Source organism: Neovison vison, chromosome 10 (genome assembly GCF_020171115.1).
Source record: "Neovison vison isolate M4711 chromosome 10, ASM_NN_V1, whole genome shotgun sequence".
NCBI classification, from domain to species: domain Eukaryota; kingdom Metazoa; phylum Chordata; class Mammalia; order Carnivora; family Mustelidae; genus Neogale; species Neogale vison.
Window position 1 is genome coordinate 44,527,867 of NC_058100.1, and position 15,349 is coordinate 44,543,215.

The 15,349-nt window shown below is 35.2% G+C and overlaps 1 protein-coding gene across 4 annotated transcripts in view; it reads left to right on the forward strand.

Annotated features, from left to right (window-relative positions):
• RPS6KC1 (ribosomal protein S6 kinase C1) overlaps positions 1-15,349 on the forward strand; it is a 230,080-nt gene that overhangs the window by 84,554 nt on the left and 130,177 nt on the right. For all 4 annotated transcript variants that reach the window (XM_044267182.1, XM_044267183.1, XM_044267184.1 and 1 more), the window contains exons 7-8: positions 3,724-3,839; positions 11,748-11,840. In XM_044267182.1, the coding sequence (XP_044123117.1) occupies positions 3,724-3,839; positions 11,748-11,840 (209 nt within the window). The remainder of the gene's footprint in view (positions 1-3,723; positions 3,840-11,747; positions 11,841-15,349) is intronic.

Genomic DNA, 15,349 nt, shown 5'->3' on the forward strand with positions numbered 1-15,349 from the left:
CCCTATTCTTTCACAGACCATACTCTGTAATCACCTATATCCATCCTCTCTCCTGATCAGAAATTGATAAGGTTGACACAATATACGTAAGACACTTTTTTTCTGGTACAGTGGAATTTTTTGACCTAAAGGTTAGTAAATAATGGGAGTAGGATTTTTCTTTTGAATGCCAGAGCCCAGTGGAAATTCTTACTGTATCCAAGTTAGGAACAGACAGGTAGAGAAACTTAAAGAAGGTACTGGTTTATATTTAGATGGAATGTAAACTATGTATCCATTTTAAAAAGCATTTATTAAGTGTCTCCCTGCATATAATACTGATATAATTGGGCTACATCACCCAATATGGGATTAAAAGTGGAATTCCAGATAACCTAGTTTTCCTTGAAAAATAATCATTATCAGCTGAGTGTGTGTGTTTTAACGTGAATATTGAGAAAGTAAGGCTAAGAGCCAATGGAAAATTTTTAATCAGTTAATATCTGTTTAAAATCATATTTTTCAATAATTTGATCAGTTGAAATTAAACTGGAAATCCATAGATTAATCTTTTCTTCCTACGACCTCACAAACCTCAGTAAGTGTCCAACAGTAGAAATCTCCAAGAGGTGATTTTCATCCTTGGCCCCTACAATTGATCAGCAGTGGTTGTGACCTACTTTTAAGGGGCTGGTAGGGAAGGCGTCATGTATGTATATTTAAGGTTCTGTTTAAAAAGCCTCCCAGTATTCCATCACTTCATTGTTGTTTCCATGGAAGCAGAACCACTGTCAGCAGCAGGAGTCCATTTCAACTGCTGGCTTCCGGTTCTTGTTTCTCTGTTACTATGGAGACTGCCTAGAAAGCAGCAGAGATACCAAAAGTTTAAAAAACAATGATTTGATTACAAACTGTGGTTTTAACTCTAGCTTGAATTAGGTGCTCCATAGTCTTGGCAGTTTTGAATTTCAAATTATTTTGGGAGACACATTAATTTTTTTGAATAAAGCAAATTTTGAAGTTGTGTTAAAGCTTATAATCACACTGAAGTTAAAAAAAAATGAAATTGCCATAGTTTCTGTTGCAGTTTAGCCTATGCTGAATCAGAAATTTTAGTGGTGGGGGGGGCGCCTGGGTGGCTCAGTGGGTTGAAGCCTCTGCCTTCTGCTCAGGTCATGATCCCAGAGTCCTGGGATCGAGCCCCGCATAGGGCACCTGGCTCTTTGCTTGGTTGGGAGCTTGCTTCCCCCTCTCTCTCTGCCTGCCTCTCTGCATACTTGTGATCTTTGTCTGTCAAATAAATAAAAATCTTAAAAAAAAAAAATTTAAGCGGGGAATTTAAATTAGGGCATGAAAGGTAGAATGTGCAATGAGAAGCCACTCATCATAATGGAAGTAGAAGAGTCCAAGAACAGTAAACTCAAAACTAAAGGATGAGTAATGTGTAGAAATGATGAATGTTTCTTATTTATGTGTGGCACATTTTACCTTCACAACATATTTTAGTTACTTAGGTAACTTTCACAGATACAATGTTTAAAAATAAAAACTTGGGTTTAGAAATTCAGTGAATTTTAAGGACAGAGGCAGGAATCATATTGATATTTTAATTTTAATTGAAGTTTGAGTAGTTGGAGAGTTAATAAATGTAGACTGTTCCATGGTTAAGAAGTGATAGAGTCTGCTCGTCCCCAAGACTATTATATTTTTGAATTACTTATAAAGGGGAAGAGAGATGGGATAGTAATGTAAAACCTGTGAAAGGAAGTTTTTGTTTTTTGTTTTTTTAAAGCAAAATTGCAATCCCAATTTGGTTGCTGTTTTTCTTTGAGGGCTCTCTGTTCAGTCTGGATTCTTCAGCACATGTGAGAAAATCTACATTTGAGCTATAGTAGGCAAAGAATGGCAGGAATGTAGCTTCTGCTGAATCTGGGACCCCAGTCACACCAGGATTCTTCTCCCCCCCCACCCCCATAAGCGCTTCTCTGATTGGTTCTTTGCTCATTGGCAGAAACTAAGGCTGCTGGCAGTTCCCAGTCCCCTTATTTCCAGCATCAGTAGTGGAGAGGGACTGATTGGCCCAGTTTGTGTTGGGCCAATTCCTTCCTTCTCCAACTGTGGCCAAGAGGGTGGGGTTCTGTCATTGGCCCAGCTTGTGACAGAGGACTCACCCTTGACTTACACCCTTGGGGAAGGGGCAGAGGGACAGAGATCTGAAACACGAATGCCGTTTTCTTTCACACCACCTTGTTAAGGGCTGGTAGTGGTAGGGGAGAGGTGGAAGGCTATGAAGGCGAGAAGAAAGGGCCCTTCCCCAGAAGAAATAGAAGATGCTATTCTAGGCAGAAATCAAGTTTTTCTTCTAGTAGTCTTTGGAGGAAAAATGCCTGCTTTACTATAATTCAGTTCAGTTCACTTCAGCAACATGGAAACGTTATTTTGTAGGATTTGGTTTAGAGAGAAGCCAAGACTGAAAACCTTTACAATTTAGTGCTTCCTGTATACAGCTGTCTTTGTTGTGGTGTCTTTTATGTATAGTCTCCTTTAATCTCTGCAGTCATTTGAAGTATATATTTAGAGAATAAGGAGGAGGGTCAGAGAATTGAGATGATTTATCATAGGTCACATGACTAGGGAGAGGCAGAGCCAGAGTTTAGATAACCATGGTTTCCAGAATGTAGTCGAGGTCAGTTTCCACTGTATGATAGATAGTTTTTGGTTAACTTCATTCAGAAAATACATAGAGTGAATTATTTAAACAAATAAAAATATTTTTTAAAAAATATTTAAAAAATGTATGAAGTGCTTTGAAAAAAATGAGTCATGAATGTATAGAATATTATTTGTGAAAGGAGCCTTAGAGATTATATAGTACAGTGGTTTTCAGACTTTTTAACTTTCAGTCATGGAATCCTTTCTTCAAATGAAATGTTGTATCACACTGAGGTATATAAAATGGATAAAAACTTAGGATCATTCCATTCTAGAGAGGAGAGAGCCCAGTACTTCCTTCATGGGTTGGAATACCTCTTTTTCAAGGTCTTGAGTTCTTTGGATACCCTTTGTTTAGAGAAACAGAGCCAGGCAGGGTCAATGACTTTTTCATTTTCATATAATTGTATATTACAAGGATTTCAATTAGTAGTTCTTTTTTCTCTTTTTAGAAAGTTTTTATTTTAATTCCAGTTGGTTAACATACATTTTAATTACATTCTTATTTTCAGTTATAAGGCGTGTGACAATTTGTTGTTAATGAAAAAACCATGAAGCTTACAGAAATCAGAGTGAATTCAGGGTTACCTTAAATAATTTTATTCTCCAGTTTGTTGGTACTTTTAGAACATATCAAATCCATGTCGTGGCTCTTACTACACATCTACTGCATTTAGTCCCAATTTGTTGAATTGGACATTTGCATACTGCCTGGGCAAGGCTAGTCTTCTGTCTCCAGAGCTTTTTTGTACTATATTTCTTGTATATCGATACCTCCAATAAAAGGTATCGGGTTCTCTTTCTAAACTTAAATTAGAAAATTTCCAAATTTGGATAAATCAAATTTATGGTGGTAATATTTAGACCTTGCTAATACTAAAAACTTTGATGTCTGTTCCATTTTGAATATCTCTTGTTTTTAGTTAGAAATGTGAACAAGTAGTGAACTGGGTAAAAAGAAGTTAATCTACAGTTTGGATAAAAGGAATTCCCTTATTTTTCACATGTCCTGGCTTTGTTTTCTCCTTTTAGGAGAGTCAAGCCCTACCCGTCGAGAAGCTGTGAAGAGAAGAACAGCGGAGTATCTCATGCGAGCAGAGAGTCTCTCCAGCCTTTATGGAAAACCTCAACTTGATGATGTATATCAGGTATGTCTTATGTTTCATTTTGTATTTTCTTTAGCCATTTTTGCTGTCTTGTCTCTTGGCTTTATTTATAATTAGAATGAAAATTTTGGTCTTTGGAATTTTATCAATAATTTTCTAACAAGTTATTGGTGGGAAGAAAAAGCATTGAAGTGAACCACCAAATGTGGAATAAAATGGGACTTTCTTTCTCCTCTTTCTCAGCCCTTTGTCCCTTACTCTACCTTTAGAACTTCCTGTGTAAAATGATGGTAATTTGTACTGAATTTTATTTGAAAACTTTTTAAGGTTAACAAATGATTTTTCTATAATTCCTCTACAGTTTTTTTGGTTCATGATGAAACTAATTATTTAAGCATAAGTCCTACATGTGGCTGCTATAGATCACCAAGAATTATAAAGGCATAATTCTAACAAGGTTTTTTAGGTTTTTAGGTTTCTATCTGGTCTAGAAAGCAGGTGAATCAGCTTAAAACATTGGAAACATTGGGATTTATTATTGTTTTTATGTCATATCTATCTGGATTTGGTACATATCAAGAATTGACTTTTCTGTTTTTCTTATTTATATAAACTAATTTTTTTTGTATAAACTAATTTTTTTTCTGATACAGTTGAAAAATTATATCTTCTAGAGATGGGAGAAAATGCTTATTTTCTTAATCTAAGTTGCAGGTGGGCTTTTTCATATCCCACCTGTGTCATTTGAAGCCATAGAATCTGGACAATCTTAACTTCAGTTTCTATATCTGAATAATGATAATAGTAATTCCTTCCTGGGTTATTGTAAGGACTAAGTGAGTTTAAAAAAAATCACTCATATATACATTGCAAATATACATATATATACATATACATATGCAAGTCAAGTGCCTACCTCATAAAAAGACTAGCCTATAAGCTAAGTTTATGAGTTGTTTAATAAGTTTTAGCCCTTCAGATACTGCTTTGTATAATTTTTCCCATATTTTTTTATGGTTATATTCTGTCTGACAATTGTAACATGACTCAATTTTCTAGTTTTAAAAAATAGCCCAATACTTAATCTTGATTTATTGGACCATTAGACTTTTTGTTGCTGATTTTCTGAGTCCTTTTCATTTTGTGTGTGATCTTTTAAAAATATGCAGTTATCAAATAAATACTTATTAGTGAGAATTTTCAATGTTAAGTGACCATTACTTTTTTTTTTGAGAGAGCGAGAATGCATGTTCCCCAGGGCGGCTGTGAAGGTGGGGAAGGCGGGCGGGAGACAGAAGGAAAGAGAAAGAATCTTAAGCAGGCTCCGTGCCCAGCGCAGAGCCCAATGTGGGGCTTGATTCACGACCGTGAGATCATGACCTGAACTGAAATCAAGAGTCGGGCACTTAACTGGTTGACTGAGTCACCCAGGCACCACCTGATCATTACTTTTAGAATTAAAAATTAAATTCTGATTTGGAAGTAATATACTTTTGTTACTTGTTCTTATATTATGAATATATTTTAAATAAGATATCTGCTGTTTCATTTTCAGATTATTATTCTGTGTTCTGTTTGCTAATCTTTTCCTATTTTCTGTCGTTGTTTTAATTGTATTATTGAGTTTATTTTTTAAACTCCTTACTGTTTTATCCTTTTTAAATGGAATACTTATGGACTATATATATTTAATATAAATTTAAATATGATTATCCATTTAAATATATTTATTATTATTATTATTACCTTTAAAAAATTAACATATAATGTATTATTAGCTCCAGGAGTAAATATAATATTTAATGGAATATTTATCTAAATATTCCATATTTTTCTAAATATTCCATTAACTATAATATTTAAATGGAATGTTTATCTAAAGATTACTTTGAATTCAAGTCTTATTTTCTTTGGGGTTGACAGCCCTCCCTATGTCCAATCCTGATACGTACATTCAATTCCATTTTGGGGGACAATTATAAAATATTAAACAGGACGGGCCTCTATGAACTTACTTATTTTACTAATTCATCTTGTATACAAATGTTCTAACAGTTTTAGAAAATTACTAGACTTTATTCTTCCCATTAATGTTAACTTTTGAATGTTCTACCTATTCGTACTCCTTCAGACTCCCTGCTTATGTAGACTCTGTTACAGTTTTCCATAATCACTTCTGTGAACAGTAATTTATTAAGGAAACATATGTATAAGCTGTTTAGCTTTTGACTTGGAGAAAGGAACCATGAAATATAGCAGTCAGAAATTCCCTTCAAGCATAGCTTCTAATGAAAATAAAACTAAGGAGATCTAATATAGGAGTACTGGTTATATTAGATTATATATTAATTCACTAAGCATTTGTTAAGACTCTCTATTTATACATTATCAAACTGATATACTTTGGAGTTATACAAAAGATAATGACACAGTCTCTGCTTTTTGCAAACCCTATATAGTATAATTGAGGCCCTCATGTATGCACGTCACTGAGGAAGCAAAAGTTAGGAGAGAATGGTAAAGAGTCATGTAGAATAGTAGGAACTTGTCTCAAAAGGGGTAAAGAACTACCCAGTAAATCAGATTTGATGTGCTAGGATTTTTTTCAACTCTTAGGCAAGGAAGCTAGAGGACAATTTTTCTTGCTAGAACAAGATGTTTCTCTTTTATGGTTAGTATTTGCTTTTTGTTTCACTGTATTTTATGCTGTTGAACCTGGCTCTTAGGTCAAGAGCATGCTTGATTATTTTCTTATCTATTATTTAACTTAAATGTCTTCTCCATGTTCTTGATGAGCTTGGTGAATTCACTGTTTTCCTTCTTTAACCCTCTTTGAGCTTCAGTTTAAGCCAATACAGTAAGAGGATCGGTATAAATGATTTCTAAGGTCCATTCTGTGCAAAGCAGATATCATTTCTCTCTAGAATCCATATGCAAGTATTTCTTCCTAGCCTTATTGATTAGGAAAATAAAGGAATTCCTTCTGGTTTTAATATTTTATGTTGATTGTTGTTTTTCCTCATTGGTGCAGTCCAGGTCATGACTCATTCCACTGGAGTTTTCTGTGATGATTTAGGCTTTTGCTTTATTGAATTTATTTATGAGACTCTTTTGTGGTAAATATGAAAGTTCTGAACTTTTCAGTCCTTCATGGTAATATCCTTTTTAAAAAAGGACGGAAAGGAGCAAAAGCACGCTTTGTTTTCTTCATTGCTTCATTATTAACAGGCTCTAAGAAAACTTAAGGGGCAGGTTTCAGAAAAAAAAGGAAATGAATTTTGAAGTAAAGGTGAAGTCTTACTTAACTGACGGAGACAGAGTTCTTTTTCTTTTTCTTCTTCTTCTTTTTTTAATTGGAGATGACTTCAAAGGATTTAAGAATTAATATTAAAAGAGGATTTTCCTGGAAAAGACTTAGAATAGCTTTTCTGTTCTTTTTAGCTCTAGGAATTTTAAACCAAGAATATTGAAATTTATGAAAAGACAATAAATGGTCTATATTTAGGACATAAAAGATTGTATAGTTTCTAAAGTGTGAATACATTTTTTTGTCAAGCAGTTGAACAAGGTGTGAATGAAAATTAGTATGTAGAATACATGCCTTTCCCAAATATTTGTAGATTTTGAGTACAGTTGGAGTAATATTGAAAATATTTTTCTGTTGTGCATTTTGTTGACTGGTCTTATTGATATTTCTCAGTTTTCCTCTAGGAAATATTTTAAAATGAGTATTGTGTCACTGTTAGTGAGACATGGCCCAAGCAGTGATGGTAGTCAGTGGCAATCCACCTCAGTAGTAGGACATCCTTGAAATGTGATCTAAGAAAGGCTTAGGAAACCATGTTGGAGGGTTAATAAGTTGCCAGTGAAAGTCTTGACAAAACCAAAAATTTACAGATGAAGCCAAGTTCAAAGGTATTAGGTTAGCCATCAGGTTTCAGAGTGCGGATTCTTGATGTTTTTTCTAGTGCTTTCCTTTTACCCTTATCTGCCCCCCACCCCCAACTGTGACTTACTCTTAGGTTACTTAAGGACAGGTAGCTAACCCTATTCTAAATGTGGTTGGTGGACCAGCAGCATCAGCATTACCTGTTAGTTTGTTGGAAATGCAGATTCATAGCCTCTCTCTGACTGATCAGATCAGAATCTCCATTTTAACAAGGTTGTCTGGTGATCTGCCAGCACATTAAAGTTTGACAAGTACCGCACTCACAAATTGGTAAGAATGGAGGTAGATCTCAGTGAGAACAGTGTTTTCTCCTGTTTTCAGGAGAAGAAAAGTTGCAACTTTAAAGAAATCAACTTTAAAGAAATCAACAAAAACAAAGGTAAGCATCACTCAGCCATTTAGAGAATGTAGAGCAGAAATCGTAAACAGATTTTATTGGTGTGTTTACTCTAATCCTCTGGTAGTGGCTGCCAAGAACACTGTATTATGAGACAGAGTGTGAGATTAACAGAGATAGCTGCCAAGGGCTTCAGCAGTGGAGTGATATGTATTTGCCATCTTTGGTTCTGAAGATTGTTGGATCATCATACATTCTTTTAAGACCCATCATGTATCCCCTCCCCCCCACCTCCTGTGTTTTGTTTTGGTATAGATGAATACAATTGTCCCTTGCTTCTCTAGGCATCTTCTGTTACAGTAGTTACATATATAAGTGGAAATTTCACTTTTTTCCTTAAGGAAATCAGCCATGTTTCCTAGAAATATAGTATATTCCCCCATTCCCCCATTCCCTTAGCATTGGCTGGAGTTTCCCCAAACATTGTTATATTATTTTATAAGTAAGATTTAATCCCCTCTTATCTATTATCTAGTTTTGTCATCTTAGATTGCTTAACCTTGCCACTTCTCAGTTTTCTCATCTGAAAAAAAAAAGAGAGAATGTTGGACTTGATCTCTGTCTCTTTCTGTTCTTACAATTCTGTGGATTTATGTTTCCTTTTGCCATCTGAAAAAAGGAATAGATCTATAGGGATTCTACCCAATTTAAACGCTGCATATAAGGAATACAGGATTTTTTATTGATGATTTTATTTCATGATCTTTCTTTGTTCATTTCTCTGATCTTAAACTTTTATAGATGGTGAAAGTGGAAAGAGAACTTTAATGGTCACTTTGCCTTTGGTCTTTCCCCATTACAATTTCACCATTCCCATCTTTGCAGAAGTAACCTTACTAAATCACTGTTTTCATTGGGTTGTTTCTCATACAAAAACGTGTTTTCTAGACTGTGGAGAATATGGTCCAGACCTGGCATTCAAGGCCTGTGAAAAGTGACTGACCCTTAATGCATAATTTTATTTTCCTTTCTTCTACAATGTGAATAATTTTTCCCCACCAGGCCAGTTCCCTTCCAATCCTATATATAATATCCTTTTCCTTATCCTAATTCCAACATAGCATTTAAAATCATCTTTAGTTCTATTTCTTTCTGAGACTACAGTTTCTCATATACAAACTAGTGACTTAATCTATTGTCTTGTATTTTTAAAAACTTTTGTTGTTATTTAAATTTTCATGTATTTGGCTTTTCCCCTCAAATAAATTACAAACCCCTTGAAGCTAAGGGATCATGACTTTTGATGGTTTCTGTTCTTTTCAGTTATAATGCATATAGTGGGCACGCAGTTGTCATTCACTGAAAGGTACAGTGAGATTTTATAGTTTGCTATCTTTGTTGTTGAGATTCCTACAGTGAACCAAAACCTTTCTTTGGAAACTGAAAGATCCAATGACATCAGTTAGTAAGAAGGTATAAGGTAGAAATAGGAGATAGGGGGCACCTGGGTGGCTCAGTCAGTTAAGTGTCTGACTCTTGATCCCAGCTCTGGTCTTGATCTCAGGGTCGTGAGTCAAGCCCTGTTTTGGGCCCTATGCTGGGTTGCTCAGTCAGTTAAGCATCCGACTTTTGATCTCAGCTCAGCTCTTGATCTTTGGGTCGAGATCAAGCCCTGCATTGGGCTCCACGCTGGGTGGCTCAGTCAGTTAAGTGTCCGACTCTTGATCTCAGCTCAGGTGATGATCTCAGGGTCATGAGTTCAAGCCCTGCATTGGGCTCCATGCTGGGCATGGAGCCTACTTAAAAAAAATAAAATTAAATAAATAAATAAATAGAAGATAGGGATGTTAGACTCATTTGGCCATATTTTTAAAGAGAAATGTAATGGATAAATTAATTACTCTTGTCTCCATATAACTTTTCGTTGACATTTCTCTTAAAAAATTACAAGCAACTCTTACTCTTCCTTGATAATAGAGTAGGGGGAGATGAATTTTTAATGATTAGAATGTGTTGTGGAGTAGAATGACTGCAAGCAATATAGTAAGAAGTTGGAGCACACTGAAGTTAGTCCTTGCTTGCTAAACCTAAAAACAAACAAAAATCTAAAAGCAATTAGAGTTGCTGCTGTTAGAAAATTTCACAAATGATAGTTTTCCGAGTTATAAATGACACCTCATTTATCTGTGTTATCTCCTCTCATTTTGCTCCCCTCTTCCTCCTTCCTCTCTTTTCCTCTCTCTTTCCAACTGACGCGCCTAGGCGCTCTATGAAGTTGAATGAGGTGTATTTCCTGTTCCCAGGGAGCTCCGTGTCTCGTGATACTGGTCTGCACAAGGACTGGAAGTATCAGAAATGGTATCTCAGTAACTGTTAATCATGACACTTCATTAACCAGGATGTTTATCTTCCATATTTTCCACGGGGAAAACAGTGTTTCCTGTATATTCTGATAGATTTCTGACAACAAACAAGCGTGCTTTGAGGATACATTAAAGGCTTTGTGTCTCCTGTCGCCCTCTGCAACGTTACCATTTGACTATACAGATTAGTATGACATTGCCTTCCTGTTGTAAATGCTCAATGGAGGTGTCTTTGGAGTTTATTTAGACTAAAGTTGTACTTCACTGACAGGGAAACACTAAGACTAATGGCTGGGAAGTTTGGATTATTCTTTTATTGTGTCTTACTCTGAAATATCCTTTCCTGTTTTCATTGATCTTTATCGTAGTTAGCAGACCAAGTTTTCCACAATACACATGTTCGTATATTTAAGAAAAAAAGGTTGTCTTCTCCTGTAAATCCTCTCTAGTCTTAAACAACTTGATGTAACAATTACTGGTTATATGATGGAGTTTCTGGATTTCTTTATTTTTTTTTTTAAGATTTTATTTATTTATTTGTCAGAGAGAGTGAGCACAGGCAGACAGAGAGGCAAGCAGAAGCAGAGGGAGAAGCAGGCTCCCCGCCGAGCAAGGAGCCCGATGTGGGACTCAGTCCCAGGACGCTGGGATCATGACCTGAGCCAAAGGCAGCCGCTCAACCAACCGAGCCACCCGGGCGTCCCGAGTTTCTGCATTTCTCACAGTTATTGACAATTCTTTTGGTTAAACTTGAATCTGCCAGTTCTCTTAAAATACATAGTATATATTTATAAAGTAATTTAGGACTATAGTTTCATGATGGGAGAGAATGACTTATGTTGCCTCTCTCCCCAGGTTTATCGATTATTACATTGTTTTTTAGTACTCCCCTTCTAAATTACTCTTGAGCCATCGGGGGTAAATATAAGGCTGTGATTGATGGTTGGCTCAGTTTCCCATTTGTTACAATGTTTCATTTTAGCTGTATAGTTTTGAATTGAATTATTGCTCTAGAAACTATACCAGCTCATTATTTTTTCTTTTTAAAATTTTGTTTTCAGTGTTGTTATGATTTATTTACTTGCAACTTTTTTCTTGCTTTTTCTTTTTGATTTTCTTTCTTTTTGATTTTATTATTTTTTTATTTTACATTACAGACAAACAGAAACTTCCTCCTTTCATCTTTCCATTCTCTGATTTATGATAAATTTAGTTTCCTTTGGCCTGGCATTTGCTTCAGCAGGCAGTCTTCCTTCAAGTACCTCCCTGATTGATGTATAATCTTTGATATCTTCCATTAGCCTCCAGGATCACTAAGTTCAAGGCCCCCTTGGAACCTAAGGAGCCCTGCCGAGGAGCTGAAGGCCTTCAGAGTCCTTGGGGTGATTGACAAGGTAATTCTTCAGTGTCTCTTCAAGAGTTCCGTCATAAATCGAATGCATGCTGACATTGTGTCTTTGAAGCTTTGGATCTTAAGGATATGAAACAAAAGGAGAAAATGACTCAAATGCATCTGCACTTTAAAATAACAAAAGCTGAAGAGAAAAAGCTTTTATCTAAGCAATTCATGTAAGGTCATGCAAAATATATTTGAGCTAAAGAAGGAAGGTGCATATTTGTTGGCATTCAGGTTGAGTAAGGGTTTGGTTTTATAAACTTGTTAGAGCAGGGTAAAGATACACTTTTGTTAGTTACAAATAATTTTCAATATTAACTGGAGTAGTCAATCTAATGATCAAAAAGAAAATTGGCACTCTCCTAAGAACTACCATTTACTGAATACCTACTGTGTGTTACACTGTCTATTAGGCATTTCATGGAAAACAACTTACTTAGTCCTTCCCACAACCCTGCTTTTTCTATCATGGTAGGAAAGTGATAGATAGAACAGGGTAATAAGTAACTTGCCCAGAAGTCACATAACTAGTTTCGGGTAGTACTGGAATTCAAAGCTAGATCTTTGTGACTCTGAAAAGCATTATTTTTCCCCCAGCACACAAAACCCTCTCTTCATACACACATACTTTTGTATCTGGAATAAAAATAAAGAGGTAACAGAGGTGCTTGGGTGGCTCAGTGGATTAAAGCCTCTGCCTTCTGCTCAGGTCATTATCCCGGGGTCCTGGGATCCAGCCCTGCTTCGGGCTGTCTGCTCAGCAGGGAACCTGTTTCACCCCTTCCCCTCTGCCTACTTGTGATCTCTGTCTGTCAAATAAATAAATAAAATCTTTTTTAAAAAATTAAAAAAAATAAAGAGATAACAGATATTTGCTATTGAGTTTCCCCAAATTTGGTGACATCTCAGATACATCAAAAATTCACAGTGCTGGCTGAGAGCTTACAAGTGTAATTTAAAAAACTGTACACAGTAAATCATGTTTTAAATGTATTTATCAACCACCACCTCACCTTTTGGAATAAAAGAAAATGCTTTATTTGTTATTAAAGTATAAATTTAGCCCTTTTAAAAAATATTAACCACCTTTTATGAAGCACCTTAGTGTTCATTTGTAACTTACTGTTCATTGAACGGTTCTTATGTTCTAAAGTATGCATGTGATTTGTTGCTAAAACTGAACAATAAGCAGTATATCTCAGGTAAGTTAGGAACTAATGGTTTGCGGAATTCTGAAGGGAGTGTCAGGTTGGATATTACATGAAGCTCTCAGTGTCTTATTAAATCTTATAAGCATAATTTTTCTTAAATAAATTCATATAACTGAATTTTGACTTAAAGAATGCTAAGCAGTAGTGCTTTTCAACCTGACATATTTCTTTAACCATGTTTTCCCTAGCTTTTTCAATTTGGAGAACATTCTATTTGAGAGTGCAGAGAAGAAGCAAAGTTGGAACTGAATAGTTCCTAGTTTCTTGGACTTCTGTGCAAGCAAATACACTTTTTTGATGTACAGTGTCTGTTCTCTCTCTTTGATGTATTTATTTTGATAAAGTAAGACCTTTCATTTCTGTGCTCTAATCATGAGTAAGTCACCTTGAAGTCCTGGTAATATCTGGTAATATCTATGAGTCTCACATGTTTATCCAAACAAGTGCTTTCAGCAGTGGAGGAATTCTTAAATTCTGTGCTGAGGCACAACTTGCCACTGTCTTTATTCTGTTAACCTGGGAAGTATGTTTGGTGTTGAGAAGGTGACATTTAACTTTCTAAGTAGAGATAAGGAAATACGTATTTGGGAATTAATAAGCTTTGCAAAGAATCTTTAAAAATTTGCAACAGAGTCACTCTTTGTATAAACATTATTAGATTTTTAAAAATTTGAATTATTTTAAGATAAATTCTTTTCAGTTTAGGTTTTAGAAACTAGAAGTTTGGAAGAACAGTGTTGAATACATTGAAATGGCTAGCAGATACACAGGATATATGAATCTAAGCCTATACAGATCACAGTTTCTCTGATTCTGTTTCATTACAGTATTTGTTCTTTATGAGTTATTGTGAATGTTATTGTCTATAAACTTAGGAAACATCCCTAGGAATGGGATTTTAGACTTTTAAATAGAAAGTAAATCATATCTTCTCATCAATATTTAGACTGTAAGCTCTATGAGAACAAGATCTTGTCTTTCTTGTTCTCTGTATTCTTAATGCCTAGAATCATGCTTGACACATAATGGGTCCTTAATAAATATTTGTTGAAGGAATAAATTGAAACATAAATAATTTTAAATATATCATAGTAGAGTGACACCTGCTGGTATAATGTGAGATTGCTCTCTATTAACCATTGTTCAGGACACTCTGGTATCTGCACCCAGAGAGATACTCATTCCATAGCTGTATCCTGGTCTAGTATTTAAAGAGAAATAAATGACTTTTTCTTCAACTGGTCCTCCATTAACATATATATTCAATAAGGAATTTAAGCATTAGGATTCTTAGAATATAAATAAACGGATGTACACTTAGAAGCAAGAATGACATAGCTAGTGTAGGGACCTTCAAAATCATATACAAAAAATAGCTGAAAAAATGAGGTATGGTTTACCTGATAAAAACATGTGTGTGCTTCCTATTTATGAGGGCTACCCAGGATAATGTGATTAAATAATGTTTTGTTCAAATTATTAGGATTGAAGGGGATATTATGTACAGATCAAGAGGTGCAAACTATGATCACCTTAGGCAAACCAGGTTGTATGGCTTTTCTGGAAAAAAGATAGTGAAGGATAAAGTTTGCTTTTTAATATCCCTATAGGATACAACCAGAAGTACATGAATACAAGTTTTCAAATTTTAAGTAATGAGTAAAGATACCTTTTGAGAATTAAGATTGACCAAAGGCAGACTGGATTCCTTTGTACTTGTTTTTTGTCATTAGAGATGTTCAAGGCTCAAGGGTCATTGCTGGGGATGTTGTAGAAGGAATTCAAGCACTGGATGGATTTTTACATTAGATAACTTCTAAAGATTTCTTTTAGCCCTCAGAGTCACTTACACATAGTCTTCATGTAGTAATAGCAAGGGAAAGTAGAAATTGGTAGAAAACCAATACTTTGATGAGAAGGATGGATTGCTGTTGTTTCCACAGAAGTTTGTGTATGTGTGCATGCAAACTTTTGTGTTTGTGTGCATGAGGTATGTAAATACAGAGTATGTATATGATTGCATGTATGAGGATTGTTTATATACAGGTAATTTGCTGTTGAATTAGAAGTCTGGATGGGTCATTTGACTGGTAGTAGAATGCCCAAATGCAGGGAGAGTTTCTGAGAAAGTTCATTATTGAATAACTTACCTACAAAAAGGATAAAGGTATCTGTAGTCTGGTAAATAGTAATATGCTAATGGCAGTTTCCTGGTCTTGATATTGTGCTATAGCTACTATATACGATACCAGCATTGGGAGAAGCTGGGTGAAGGGTACATGAGACTCTACTATTT